The 14,484-nt window shown below is 38.3% G+C and overlaps 2 protein-coding genes across 2 annotated transcripts; one reads left to right on the top strand and one right to left on the bottom strand.

Annotated features, from left to right (window-relative positions):
- Positions 1–1,245: 1,245 nt before the first annotated feature.
- Positions 1,246–10,939, bottom strand: maff (MAF bZIP transcription factor F). The gene is made up of 4 exons (XM_088438560.1): positions 10,922–10,939; positions 10,605–10,799; positions 5,234–5,328; positions 1,246–4,370 (listed from the first exon to the last, which is right to left on the bottom strand). Exons 3-4 carry the CDS (start codon positions 5,264–5,266, stop codon positions 3,927–3,929), a joined length of 477 nt encoding a protein of 158 aa, XP_088294686.1. The 5' UTR covers positions 5,267–5,328; positions 10,605–10,799; positions 10,922–10,939; the 3' UTR covers positions 1,246–3,926.
- Positions 10,940–12,338: 1,399 nt separating this feature from the next.
- Positions 12,339–14,257, top strand: tomm22 (translocase of outer mitochondrial membrane 22 homolog (yeast)). The gene is made up of 4 exons (XM_088438562.1): positions 12,339–12,640; positions 13,119–13,237; positions 13,355–13,472; positions 13,616–14,257. Exons 1-4 carry the CDS (start codon positions 12,548–12,550, stop codon positions 13,688–13,690), a joined length of 405 nt encoding a protein of 134 aa, XP_088294688.1. The 5' UTR covers positions 12,339–12,547; the 3' UTR covers positions 13,691–14,257.
- Positions 14,258–14,484: the final 227 nt, after the last annotated feature.

Raw genomic sequence — 14,484 nt, 5'->3', positions numbered from 1 at the left:
TCGAACTTGCAACTAGCGGAGTATATGATGTTAGAAAAAACACTTTAATTTAAATGCATGGCACTTCAGATTTTAGTGTCCGGAGGTTGACAGGTCTTAACGCTTTGTAACAGCATGGTGCTTGCAGACACTTGAACCAAAATTGATTCTACAAATAGTCCGGCGCTTGTTGACGTGCCACTCGTGACGCCAAAGCCCACCTTCAATTTAATTTAATTTTATACATCACATTCATCGATGAACAAACGTCAAACTGGCCTCTTGTGTCCGATTGTTTCAATGACTGTCCCTGCTAGTTGCAGTACCGTATATGAACACCAGGGAGAGCCCTTCGAATTTAAAGGGGTCTCAATGACCTGGACATACTGTACAATACGGAACATTTTAAACCACATGTTTATGTCATATCGCGGACACACTGATTCATTTTAAGCACCTGTCACGACACTCCTCAAGCGCTGTGTGTGTTTATCATTAGGAAATAGAAACCAGTGAGTCACACCTTCAGACGAGGATCATGTGTTTTTTTTTTTCCTGCTATCATTACGAAAAAAGCCATGTCGAATTATTTTTAAATTCTGATGAGTAATGCTAACTGGGTAAATAAGTTTAATTACATTTGACATGGATACTAACAAGGAGAACGTACTGCAATCTAATGTATTCTGTTTTTCTGCAGCTCTGTTTTTCTTTTTTTTCCCCTGGTAATGCTTCCGAACAATTATGTCCTTAAATTTATTTCCCATATATATATATATATATATATATATATATATATATATATATATATATATATATATATATATATATATATATATATATATATATATATATATATATATATATATATATATATATGGGAAATAAATTGGTGCTATGTGCAGAAACCTTGTTATAATCTGACATACCCCCTGAAGTACCTTTAAGTATCCCATGGGCCCCCATTTGAAAACTGGCGGCTTTGATGGATGGAACTAGAACCCGTTTGTTGTGAAAGGTTGATTCAATCTTATTCATACCCTGAATTCTTCTGATGGATATCAATCCAGTCTTGCGTATTTTACTTGACAGGAATGTGGACCGTTCTAAAATTTGTAGGTGCCGGTGAATGTTTGTCCAATTTTGACAAAGCTTTACCCAAATTTGTCCACTGACTAAGCACGAGCCAACTCCAGGATACGTACAACACATCCTCTATGTAGAACCATGTACTTCAATTGGCTCAATAACCACAAAAGCACACCATTTTATGTACAATATGTACAACATTTATTATAATTAATATATAAAATAGATGATGTACTTCAATTTTCACAATAGAAAAAGTACAATAAATACAAAGACCATTTTTGTTTTGCAAGTATTACAAAACGTCCTCCAGCACAATTTGACAAAAGGTGAGACAATGGAAATATAGATAGTAAATGCTTTTTTTTAAACCACACATATTCATATAGCTAAATATAAGCTTCATAAATTTGAATTATTTTCCAACACAAGTGTAATTGTGTCGTGACGTCTTCTCATGAACTAAAATTAAAATGACTTAACTCAAAGCAGGTTTTTCAAGTGAACACGCTTCACACCTTCGTTTCCCCATCTTCTCTAGCACTTTCTTTTTCCATCTTTCATCTATTCCTGGCCTCTCATTTCTTCCATTTCTCTTCCTCTATCCTTTCAACTCAGCCTTTCGCATTTTTCCACAGTAATTACACAACAACAAAAAAATCATAAAAAAATAATATCCCTCCAATAATCCAATATGGCAAGCCAGTACAAACATGGCAAAAACACACGTGCACGAATCATCACACAGCAATATGGCCGTTGGCTTTGAGCATATTTCTACATAGCTAATAATTCACCATTTCATGAAGTAGGAATCGTTGTCACACAATACAATTAGACATGAAAATACACCCCCCCCCTCCCCCCAACTATGGAAGTACTGAAAACATACATAACATCACAGCACTCAATTAGCTTGTCTTGTCAAAATATCTACTTTTAAATACAAATAAAATATAGAATATATCTCTGATAAATGTCACTCAACACTTGCGTCTCGACGGCACGTACAAACATTACAAATAAGAACACGTAAAGAGGAATGTGTGAGGAGTGGGTCGCCGCCTTTTGAGCTAAGCAATGACCAACGAGCGTTGGGGAGTCGAGCGGTTGTGACTTTCGGCGTGCGGCGGAATCCTTTCTGCACAAGTAGGAACTGTGGGACAAGTATGCAGTTTTAGCCAAGACGAAAACTGTGATGGACGGTCAGCAGGTTCGGTTTGATACCTCCCACAAGTACTGAAAGGCACTGTGTTGGTGCGCAAACCCTGAACATCAGTCATCCTCTACCACGAGTATTTTTCATATAATCTACTTTGAATACATATTACGCGATACATAAACCTCCCGCGACCCTGTTGTGCCATTGAGGTTGAGAAAGTGTAGTGAATACACCGCGAATAAAATAACCTGGAATGCAGAAGTTTGTACAACTGTGGGGGAAGCTTGACTACTTAGTTTTGGTGTACTTTTTATTTATTTATTTATTTTTTTGGTCGTGCCCCTAAAAAGCAGAAGCAGAGGAAGCTTCGACCTTTCGGACGCATTAAAAAAAAAAAAGCACCGATGACACAGTTGGATTGTGACAGGAAGTGAGGCTCGGTTTCACGTAACTTGAAGGCGTCCGAGTTCTGGATGTGGGATGGATAGCCAATGGACAGTACGTTTTGTTTGGACAATGACATAATGTACTAATTCTGGGAATTTTCAGAATTGGAATTAAGGGGAATTTAGCGACATTAACCTGAGTAAACCAGGACATTTACAGGAAATGTAAATATAGCTGGGGAGAAACGCAAGGATACATTTGAGCAAAATCCTGACTTTCATGCAAGATCTATTGTTTGTCAGTTGCTGAATGGATTTTTCTTGATTTTTCGCATGGCTATAAAAGATAACGTACGCTTTGGAACTTACTACACTTAAAAAAATGCATTATACATATAATAAAGATGTACTCGTAAAATCTATTTCTTGAAGCTATTATAACTTAGCTGCTGACTGGCTCAGAGAAAACATTCAAAGGGATATTAAACATAGCCACTTTCAGCAGTAAAAACTTCATATTTAGTTTATAATTACACAACCAAATTATTCTTTACGCACAATTAATACCTTTAAAACTAAATTTTCCCACTTATTGCACACCACATCACGTGCTCGAGGCTCAGGTATTGACCAATATGAGCTCATCTTGTAAACGTCACATTATCCGAACCTTGGGGCAGATGTGATGTCATTTTCAGTCGATAGCAAGTGGAAAAGTCTCTTTAAAGGTAGGTATTGATTGTACATGAAAAATAATGAACCGATTTTGTAATGGCTAAATAAGTTTAGTATTCCTTTAATGGGCACAACTCCCCCAGTAATAGACACTAACTACAACAACGTTTTTACTGTACTGTAATTGCCAGCTACTTTTTCCGTAAATGAAGCTCCTCATCTCTTGAGCACCAAAACCAGCTTTGGTCTGAGCATGAAAACAGCATATAGGTGAGTTTTATATGAATCATGGATACACCCCCTCTTCCAGAAAAAGTGCAATTACTACGAAAGATGAATTTTTGTGGGTTGACTTGTACTTCGTTCCTATGTAATATTTGTCAAAAAACATGAGGGAATGTGTCATTAAGGACTAGTGGTGGTTCTGGTAAGACTTCTGCACAGCACTGTACATTTTGGACGCAAAAAAGTGACCGTTGAACTTCTACTGGCTGGTCCTTGATGATGTCGCGCATTGACTCCTGCGCGCGAACTTATCACTGACGTTTAGTATTATCCGAGCAACGTTGTTCTTGTGTTCCATCGTGTGTGTCTGTGTGTGTGTGTCCCACACCCCCGCAGTCAGTTTACAGAGCCTAGGAGGATTCATGGTCCCTCTGCGGCGGAGGTTGCGCGGGACTCTTGACGATGGTGATGACGGAGGCGGTGTTAAGGCGCGGCGCGGTGGCCAGCAGGTTGCCCCCTCCGGCCTCCAGGCCCCTGGCGAATCTCTGCAGCGCGGCCAAGCGAGCCCCCAAGCCCTCCAGCTCTTTCCTCATGCCGGCGTTCTCCGCCCCCAGCCGGTCCACCTCCCTCTGGAGCTCCATCTTCTGCTGCTCCAGGGCTTCGCGCTGGGACACCCGCTTGACCCGGCAGCTGGCGGCGTAGCCCCGGTTCTTCAAGGTGCGCCGGCGCTGCTTCAGCTTCTGGATTTCCTCGCGGGACATGCCGCGCAGGTGAAGGTTGAGCTCCCGCACAGACAGCGACATCAGCTCGCTGTCTGACAGGAAGGGCACGTTCTCGCCGCATTCCTGCTTCACCTGCATGAGGGGGAAGGATGACGACAGAACATTACGGCTGGTGGGAAAAAATGCATTCATGCAATACAAACATGCTTCCTACGCCACTTGCGGGTTAGCTGTGGATTTTGACTTGATTGGGCAACATTTCCCCCTAGGTTGGGTTCATCATTTTTGCTCGGCAGGTTAGGTTAAAGGTTTTGAGCGGGCTCAACTGCTCGCCGTTTTTGTGACCGTGGAAGAAAATTATTAACAGTCGTGTGTGTGCGTGTATACAGTATATATATAGATATGTATATATATATATATATATATATATATATATATATATATATATATATATATATATATATATATATATGTATATATATATATATATATATATATATATATATATATATATTTGTGTATATTTCACTGTGGTTTTGAGCTATACATTTGACAATATTTCTCTACAATACTTCTCTCTCTATATATATATATATATATATATATATATATATATATATATATATATATATATATATATATATATATATATATATATATATATATATGTAGATATATATATGTGTATATTTCACTGTGGTTTTGAGCTATACATTTGACAATATTTCTCTACAATACTTCTCTACTATATATATATATATATATATATATATATATATATATATATATATATATATATATATATTATACATACATACACACACACACAGTATGTATGTTTTTAGATGAATAAGTTGATTAATCGCTTTTCATTTGAATTTTGTTCCACCAAATATCAGAATTGGCAAGTGCCTTAAAACCCATTCCTTAGTTTTTGTTTTTTAGGTTGATATCAGTGTTATACAAACGGCTAACTAAAATGTTTCCTGCAGTACCTTCAGGGCCTTGCTGTTTCTCTCTGTCGTCATGATGCCACGCTCCTCGGGTTTCCCCCCGCACCCAAGAACCAGTCAGCACAGATTCAGACAGTCTAAGAAAAGACAAACAAGATTATTTATTTTTTTAAGGTAAGTGGTCACATGCGAGTCAGCACATCACGCCATTTTAGTTCATATCTAGTCTGACATTTACATCCGCTCACAAGACCGCCGGTCATGCAAGGCAGCAAAAAGGAGAAGCCGCACATCTCTCATTCCTCTCTACACACGGGCTTTTGTCTAATTCCGCGGTTTGATATCAGAGGAAGTTTTTTTTTTGGTGTGTGTGTGTGTGTGTGTGAAAGTGACAGGCCCCTTTGTTTGTTGGCTTGCGTGTGTAAGGGGGAAGTTACCAAGGCTTTTGGCCTTGTGCTTGCACAAAGCAGGTGTCCTAAGCAACACTTCCTCCCGTCAACATTCAGCCAACCGTCCAAAGCTTTCGTTTTACTCTGGTACATTTCAATTCAAAACGCATGGATTCTTTTTGATTTTGTTTGTTTTTTAAGTTTACTTTTTTGACCACCACAATTATGTTGCGATTACAGAAAGCATTAATACTAAACAAAACCAAGAAATAATTGCCTGAAACTGCTGGCAAAAAAAAAAACCTACTCATCAAAGTTGCTGGTTATTAACCTAATAATATGTAGAGATTGTTAGTCATGCTTTTCTGAGTTAGTCATTACAAGATATGAACAAGCTCAACGATGATTAGTTTTTTTCCTAAGAAACTTTTTTGGGTTATCGTCCCTCTTAATTTTTTTTTTTTTTTAACGTTTAAAGTGTGACGATTGAAACTAGCAAAAACATTTGTATATGGTCTATATATTTCATATTTATAATTAATGTGAATGGCTTTGGAAAGTATCTCCAGGATGAATGGCATTTCACTGAACAGTACAATATATCATTTATATTCACTGTGTATAATTTATTCCATCTAGTTTGTTACCTTTTTCAGTAATTTTAGCAGCTTTTATGGTTCAAAGTGAATATCATCTCTTTTAAAAAACACCCCCCTCTCCTTCCCCACAAAAAGCTGAAAAAAATCTGGTGATTTCTCTCATTGTAAAGGAGAGAAATCAGTATGGTAAAAAGGTGGTAGAACGATTCCCATTGGTTCCCAAAGGACCCCTGGTTCATTTCATTTTAAATTAAATTGTATTCATGACTCTTCAATAAAGTAATCAATTCAACTCGTTTAATATATATTTTTTTGAGTGTAATTACTTTGAAATTTGCCAAATATACCCAGGTAATCCACGTCATCCACAATAAATGACTTAATTTTCAATGACTAAATACTTTGGTAATAAATTTAACCCAAAAAAGCACACTGCATTAAATCGTAATGCAATTCATACATAACCGGGATTTAATTGTCACATTACAAGTGTGTATCTATGATTGAGTCATATTTACACTTACAAGGGTATTCATGACTATGTATACAGTTCCCTGGAGGTTAGTGAGTAGTTCGGGGATGATAACAGCTAACGAAAATGGATTAGCTGATGGATAAGTGTTTAAGGACAAAGATGCTGTTCAGTCGTTGCACCATTGCTTTTCTGTAAGACAGAAAAGTGTTTGCAGGGCATTACGTCACAGGACCTAGTGGTACACTGGGTACCCCCCCCATTCCTAAAATATATTTGTTCAGTTATCTTAAGACTAGAAAATGTCCATATGTGTGAATGTGATTTATGAATGGCCGTTTGTCTACATGTGCACTGCGCACTCACGGCTGGTGTGGGTACCCCGCCCCCACACCAAGCGTCCTTGGGTGCCTTGATAGATTCAGCATAATGCAGAGGTGCAAGAATTACTAAGTTGATGTCTACTCGATTTGTCCATAAATATTTTGAAAAATTGTGTAATCAATTTGAGGCCTTGGTAAAGTTGAATTGCCCAAATGGAAATTTGATGTCCATAGTCCCATAGTCCTTTTTTTTCCCTTCAAAAATAGTACATTTACAAACATCTGATTTTACTTTGGAAAACAATTATCAACATTTTTGGCAAATGTCTGACATGTCACACAACAAACCAGTAAGTGACTCAGAATCACTTTGTGCTTTTTATTCTCCGTCAATTAAATAATTAGATTGGAATAATGTGATGGAAACTGAAACATGCCGGTTTTTTGCAACTCGCTGATCATTAAATAGGAATTAGTTGCACCCCTCCAAAAAATGTTTGTATTTAAAAAAAAACACATAACTCACAAACATCTGCGATCTTATTGCTAACATGCAACACCATAGACAAGCTAATGAAATCAACATTAATATTATGATCGTTACAATGCTTCAGGAAACGTTGAACACAAATGCTGTGGCAACACATGTAGACTGATAATATTTAGCAATTCTTTTGGGCATATTATTTATTTAAAACAAAAACTTATCAAGCTGTCTTAGGGGTAAAACTCTTCCTAATTAATTAGGCACATCTGCATTATACTGCTCAGTGTCAAATGTGCATTGTAGCGTGAAACAATGCAAAAAATATTCATTCATCGTATATTTAAATAAAGAACAATACTATTTTTTTTCCTTGCAAAAAAAGCTGACCGCTGCAAGAAATAGCACATTTTTCATTTACCACAAAATGACGCAAGGCTTATAAAAAAAAAAAGGTTTACGCCATACTTCATAATGCTCCTCATTCACCCAGCAAATCTTTGCCAATCATCAAGGTATAAATACTACACTTTATTGCTTTAAGGTAAATAAACAAAGCCAAACTCAAAACAAGTATGAACATTTGTTGAACGTCAGACTCCTGCTTACATTTGCAGAAGTGTTTGTTTAACAGCGCGGCATCTTTGAGCAGCTCTATTTAAAAACGTTATCGTCATATCTAACATTAAGTCCACAGAGACTGTGTGCGACTTCCTACATTCCTCTTAAGGTCAGTTGTTTGAGTGAGTTGCATGGGGGAGGGTGGTGGGCCTGCGGTGTATGTCAGGTCACTGTCACGATGTCTTTAACGTGAGGTTTTCAGGCCGGGCTAGAAAAAGCCAGCGGGCTCGTTGTGGCCACAGCGTTTGCTGCATGGCGACAATACTTTCTTTCATGGTGTGAACGGTTTGATTTTTTTTTTTTTTTTTGAGGGGGTGGGGGGGCTAATGCTCAGTCGAGAAGGAAGTGTGCTGCGTGTGAAAGAATTAGCAGTGCCACTTCCTGGTTGATGGTGACCTTCGGTTATTTAATGTAAGACAGCACTTCGATCCGCCTGATAATGCTAAGTTATTATCCTAGTTTTGGAACAGTACTCTAACAACCGTGTGTGTGAAATAAGAATGTACGCAAAATCGTTTTACGGTTAAAAAAATAACAACAGGATAATTATTAAAGCGCGTGATAAAGTATATGTCAATCAAATTTGTAATACAAGGTGTGTTGGAAAATTCCTGGGACTTGTGGCTGCTCACAATGGCCTGAGCATCTGACAGTTCCTTGTTGAGAACATTACCATGCTTGCAGCAACCACCTGAGTTTGTGGTTTTTGTTTTGTTTGTTTGTTTGTTTTACTTCTGCTTCTCATTTCATTGTTGCAAATCTGCAACGCCAGCTTGGAAGGATTTAATTGCATTGTGTGTTTCTGTTTATAAAATATGTTCTCATATACAATACATAATAAAAGGACTCTAAACGTCTTTAACTGTTTTCAGTAGTAAAAGGTTAATATTTTAATATACCTTGTTTGATCAAGGATTTTTCATGTACAATTTACACCTTGAACACTTGTGCAGGATTTTGTCAAAACCTTTGACCTTTACAAATCATTAAAAAAAGAGAGTGGGGAGCTGAAATTTCACCCAAACGGTGACAACATGTCAAAATTCAACATAAAATGATTGCTTAGTTATCACACTAACAGGTGTGTGCCATCCCCTGGCTAAAAGAATGCAAAAATGATGTTAAAGAGAATTAACCAAAAATGATCAAAATACTAGAAAGGGTTAAAACACATTTTTTTCGCTTGCTGTCAACTGAAAATGACATCACATGGTCCTCGGGGGTCAGTTAACAACGAATCGCAACTCACCAGTGTTCTGGGTTTGGTCATGTGATGTTCAAAAGCTGTGCTGTGATTGGTTATTACCTAAGCACATGAGATTTTATTTTCAGTTGACAGCAAGTATATGAAAAATAATTTAGTAGTTTTATTATAGACAAAATAACAACGTTTTACTGCTGAAAATCCCTTTAAATATGAAAGACAGCTCAGCGAGAAATTCAAGAAGACTTGTGTAATGTCAACTATGGTATGTTGCGATAGAAGTATATTTTACACTATTCGTTTGGCATTGTAATAAATTACATTGTGGAGACTTTGCGTACCATTTGAAAACTCTAGAATTTCTCTCGCGAAGACTCCATTTTATTCAGCGTAATTACACTTTCAGTTTCTTTTTGTAATAGCTCTCGACTCATTTAGTATTTAACTTATAGTATTTGACTAACCTGCTGGTGTCATTTAAGACCACATTCCAGGCAGCGAAATTTAATTAGAGGAGGAAATTACGTTAATGAGATTTAAGTTCATTTTCCTCAACCACGTGTTGGGTTTACAACGTAAGGAATGACTCCTGTTTATGCAAAGAAAACTACAACGCTCTGTAATTTTACAAACAGATAGTGGAATTTCCCGAAAAGCAAGGGGCGTGAAGTGGCCGCAACCACACTGGCGTCCCAACAGCCGGTGGGACTGTAAACCGTCGTTTTGTAAAGTCATGGTGATTCAGCAATATACCCGCTAGAAGCTAAACCGGCTACGGCCAGTCAAAAATCCAAGCAAAACGAGCCCTGCTATATTTGTCGCAAGACTACAGGATATCCGCGTACATGCTCGGCTAAAAATACCACATAAGATGGTCTGCTGCGTTTTACATGGAAGCTTACCGAACCCGAGAGCAACAAGTGAACGCAACGCCGCCACGCACGACGCTAAAAATGCCTATTATGTATCAATGTGAACGGCTAATTAATCTACAACATTTTCATGGTTACTTTCTAATATGACAGATGAGCTGGCCAATTTAGGCTATAAAGCGATTGTAAACATCGATAGCAGCTGCATTCGACATCCATTTTAGCACAACTGTAAAAATGTGTTAATCGTATGTAGTTATGTGTAAACGCGTAGTTTAACACCCAAAACGATAACCGCATTCATCAGGCAACAATCGCGTAACAGAATTATTAACAAGGTATAAGCATCATCCACGCCGCTTTGAACATGCTAGTAATTCGACCTGTTAGCATCTTTAGCATCAGCGGTATCGGCTATGAGAGATTAAAGTAAACAGCTGCCCACTCACGGGTCCTTGGGTTATTTGACGAATTTTACGCCGTTTGGTCTTCCTCCGATGTTGTTTTCTCGCGCGATCGGCTCACATGCACCTCTTCGGCGGCTTCGCGGTTCCGAAATGAGACAATTTCACCGCTGGCTCGAAGCGACAAAATGTCAGTCCGCCTTTTCCCGGAATGACTTCGCTGCTCTCTGAGGTGGGATTCTTTCATTCATAAAAAAAGGAACACAAGCGACAATGACGTCAGGGTCAAAGAATGAGGGCGGAGTTAAAACCCGCCCCTGCCGCGTACTCCGGGAGGATGTAAACAAGGAATCCCTGCCTACCTCAAAAACAGCTTGGAGAAAAACACTGGTTGTTTACTCAAACGGAAAAAGTCAAAAATACGATCCCAGCTTTGACTGGCCAAGTGAGAGAGTTTAAGTCAATGTTGAGTTAATATGTCACAGATTGTAATCGTTTTAGTCATGTCGCGTGTCATACGAGCTTAATAGCAAGGGTGTGCAAATGTTGTGATTTATCAAATAGTCGTTCGTATTAATGATCAAAAAGAGGTTGAAATGTGCAGTTTAACGACTTAGATTACAAAATAAACATCCATTTCCATTTCAATTAAATTCCAGTAACATTACTCAATATACATTTATATCTGAAATAATCCACTAAAAATGTATTTGCAATTTTGTTTTTAATGTAATTAAATGATTGGATCAATGATTGCTTGTAAGTAGTTATATTTCAAACACAAATATATATCGATGAAATAGACATTTAGACAGTTTTATTCGACTTATTTTAAATATTAAACAAAAAATATCAATCGTCTCTGTGTGCCCTGCAATTGGCTGGCAACCAGTTCAGGGTTTTCCCCGCCTACTGTCTGAAGTCAGCTGGGATTGGCACCTGCAAAAGCCTGCGACCCTTGTGAGGATAAGCGGCTCTAGAAAATGGATGGATGAAACAAAAAATATCAAAATAAAAAACTATATTGTACACGTATTCTTGAATAGATTTCTATGTCATTACGTATATACTTGTCAATATTAAAAAATAATGAAAGAAAATGTCAAAATGATAACATCCACGAAATAAATGCATCAATCGTAAAACATTTATATAACTACTGTAAAAACATTTGAACATAAATAAAAAACTACAGTACATTGCGCCTGTATTTTACAAATAAAAAATAGTAAAACACATGCACATGCTGTATATATGATTAAAAAAATATTTAAAAACATTTCTGTCAAATAGCTTTTAGGTAAAACTGGTAAATGAATGCAGCAAATATTACAGGACTCTTGAATAAAAAAAAAGCTCAATGGGTACTAGGTCGGACTATTGTTGATATGTCAAATCTTTTCCATCCAAGAGGGACGTAGCGACCTTTGGTTGACAGGTTTTATATATATATAAAAAAAAAGAAATCTGCAAAATGAATTATTACCTATGGCGTTATCTACAACGTAATATACTGAATTCAAATTACTGTATCTTAATAAAAGTACTGTTTGTATTCGCGTCCCGTTAAATTCCGAACAAATTTGAAGTTTTAACGTGTTTTGGATCCACGCACGGTCAACCAATGTTCCACAAGGGAAATCGGTAAGCGAAAACAAGTTATTTTGGGTCTGGTCAAAACAACTTCAGTGGTTTCATTGAGACATCCAGCCGCTAGAGGGCGCAACTTAATTTAGGAGGACCAATGGGCTCTGTCAACTGACGCCGCCCGACCTTGACGTGCCGACGCGCATGCGTTCCGCCGGTGACCTCATACTTGCATATGTGCACGCTTGCTAGCATTAGCAGTTTTTCCTCACGAACAACTTGGCAAATTTTAAACAGTTTTTAATTTAGCCAACACCATTGTTGTATCGTCTGTCGATCTTTGCTGTCTTGCTAGCTGCTTGATCGACGAGACATTCTCGCAGTGGGACAGACGAGAAATCATGGCCGGAATCGAGGAGCTTTCCCCGACTGCGGGCCCGGTGGCTACACGGGCCCCTGAGGACGAAATTGACGACGATGACGATGATGATGATGTGAGTTACCAATCACTTTTTTGGTACCTTGAATAGCTTTTGTTTTCGACCAAATAAAGTTGCATTAGTTAGTCTAGCTAAAATAAAAGCAACGCTAAGATAAAGTTAGCTAGCGTGCAGCGTGAAATGAATCAAGCTAAGTCAGCCTCGCTCACCTTTTCCCTTCCAGCAAAGGCGCCTTACAGTATTTCTAAATCACAAACTAAAAAATAAAAAAATCACTCACACCACCTACAAAAATGCCACCAACACGACTACAGACGTTAATTCCTACCCAGTCTTTGTCATGTGATTGGATAAGCGGCTCTAGAAAATGAATGGAAACCCCTGCTTGTCGTTATGTCAGTGGAATTGTTAGATGAAAAACACGTTTGATTCGTAGAAAATGTTTGGGGCAATGAAGGAACACACACATGATCTGTAATGACACATTTAAGTTGTAGTCACAGAAATTTTGATGTGTTTCTTTTTCCCCCAGCTTGATGAGACTCTGGCGGAGAGGTTGTGGGGCCTAACAGAGATGTTTCCTGACACAGTTCGCACAGCTGCCGAGTTTTCAGCACAGTGTTCGGTGTCACTGGCCAAGAAGTTTTACAGGTATATGTGCTTCCATTTTTTCAGTTAAGTCCAGCAATACCCAGCTGTTCCATCGTTGTGTCCATTGGAGGATTTTCACATTAAAATGTAATCTGATGAGGTTTTCATCCAATGTAGTTTTTCTCGCTCAGCCCTCTGGGTGGGAACAACTTCCTTCATGATCCTGGTGTTGCCTGTGGTGTTTGAGACGGAGAGGCTACAGCTAGAGCAGCAGCAGTTACAACAGCAGAGACAGGTGATTCGCTTATCAGTTAGACAAATACTTTCTCGAAGCCGACTTTTTTAAAAACCTCTGCATTTACTTGTATTAATATTGATCATTTTTCACGTAACAAACATTGACCATGCTCAATTAACATCTCAAACATGTTTCCTCAGATCCTGTTGGGGCCCAACACGGGAATGTCTGGTGGGATGCCAGGCATGATGCCGTCGGCTCCAGGAAAAATGTGAGGAACATGAATGGGTGGCCCGCTTCAAGCCTGAGATCTGCTGCCACAATAATGCTGGGCTGAAGGCCGCAAGGGGAAACAGAGATTGCGAAGAAATGCAAAGAACTGCTGTCACAATTGAAAAGAGGCCCATGCTTCACATCAGTCATGCAATCTATAGCTCACTCTTGGGTCATTCGATCTAATGCTAAGATGGCGTGTCTTAACACATCTCTCTCACTGTTTTTCCTCACTCCAACATCACACAGAGACTGATTTTCAGGAGCACTGCTGCCAGTTTTTTTCTTTTTAAATATATGTATGAATAAGTATATCATCCTGACTTTGGTGTTCTAAGGGAAAGCAGGGGGGGAAATTAATGTTGAATGGGAGGAAACAAAGAGTAAAAGGTTACACATTGTGAATCATTTTGTGTTCTGAAAGAGATAACATTTCTGAATCATTCCTCCACATCTTTGTGCAGGATGTGTTTTTAAGTTCAGACACTGATCTGAGTCATGTGATCGCTACATTCAATATTTGTTTATAGGAAATAAACATGTCTGAAGCTTGTGTAAGCTAAATAATGCTCTTCTGTGTAATTCCTTTCTTTCAGTACAACATTGTACTGTGCTCTGGATATTGTTAATGAAAGATCACTACTGTGTATGGGAATGGAATGCTAAGTTATTTTCAAAAACTATGGATCATAATTGTGTTGCAGAAAATGTGAAATATAGACAATGTGACGTTGGTCTTTAAAACTAAATGTCCTGTTTTCTTCACTAAGCAATCTTGTGTCGCTGTGAAAGCACT

Source organism: Hippichthys cyanospilos, chromosome 17 (genome assembly GCF_059441005.1).
Source record: "Hippichthys cyanospilos isolate Australia breed blue-spotted pipefish chromosome 17, RoL_Hcya_1.0, whole genome shotgun sequence".
Taxonomy (NCBI): Eukaryota; Metazoa; Chordata; class Actinopteri; order Syngnathiformes; family Syngnathidae; genus Hippichthys; species Hippichthys cyanospilos.
Note: the sequence above shows the minus strand (reverse complement) of the source record. Positions and strands in the feature narration are given on the sequence as shown.

Excerpts from the sequence above, each read along its gene's own strand:
- maff (XM_088438560.1), bottom strand. The coding sequence starts at position 5,266 with ATGACGACAGAGAGAAACAGCAAGGCCCTGAAG. Across the intron at positions 4,371-5,233 it reads GAAACAGCAAGGCCCTGAAG|GTGAAGCAGGAATGCGGCGA; the intron begins GTACTGCAGGAA and ends CCCCTCATGCAG.
- tomm22 (XM_088438562.1), top strand. The coding sequence starts at position 12,548 with ATGGCCGGAATCGAGGAGCTTTCCCCGACTGCGGGCCCGGTGGCTACA. Across the intron at positions 12,641-13,118 it reads ACGATGACGATGATGATGAT|CTTGATGAGACTCTGGCGGA; the intron begins GTGAGTTACCAA and ends TTTTTCCCCCAG. Across the intron at positions 13,473-13,615 it reads AGTTACAACAGCAGAGACAG|ATCCTGTTGGGGCCCAACAC; the intron begins GTGATTCGCTTA and ends ATGTTTCCTCAG.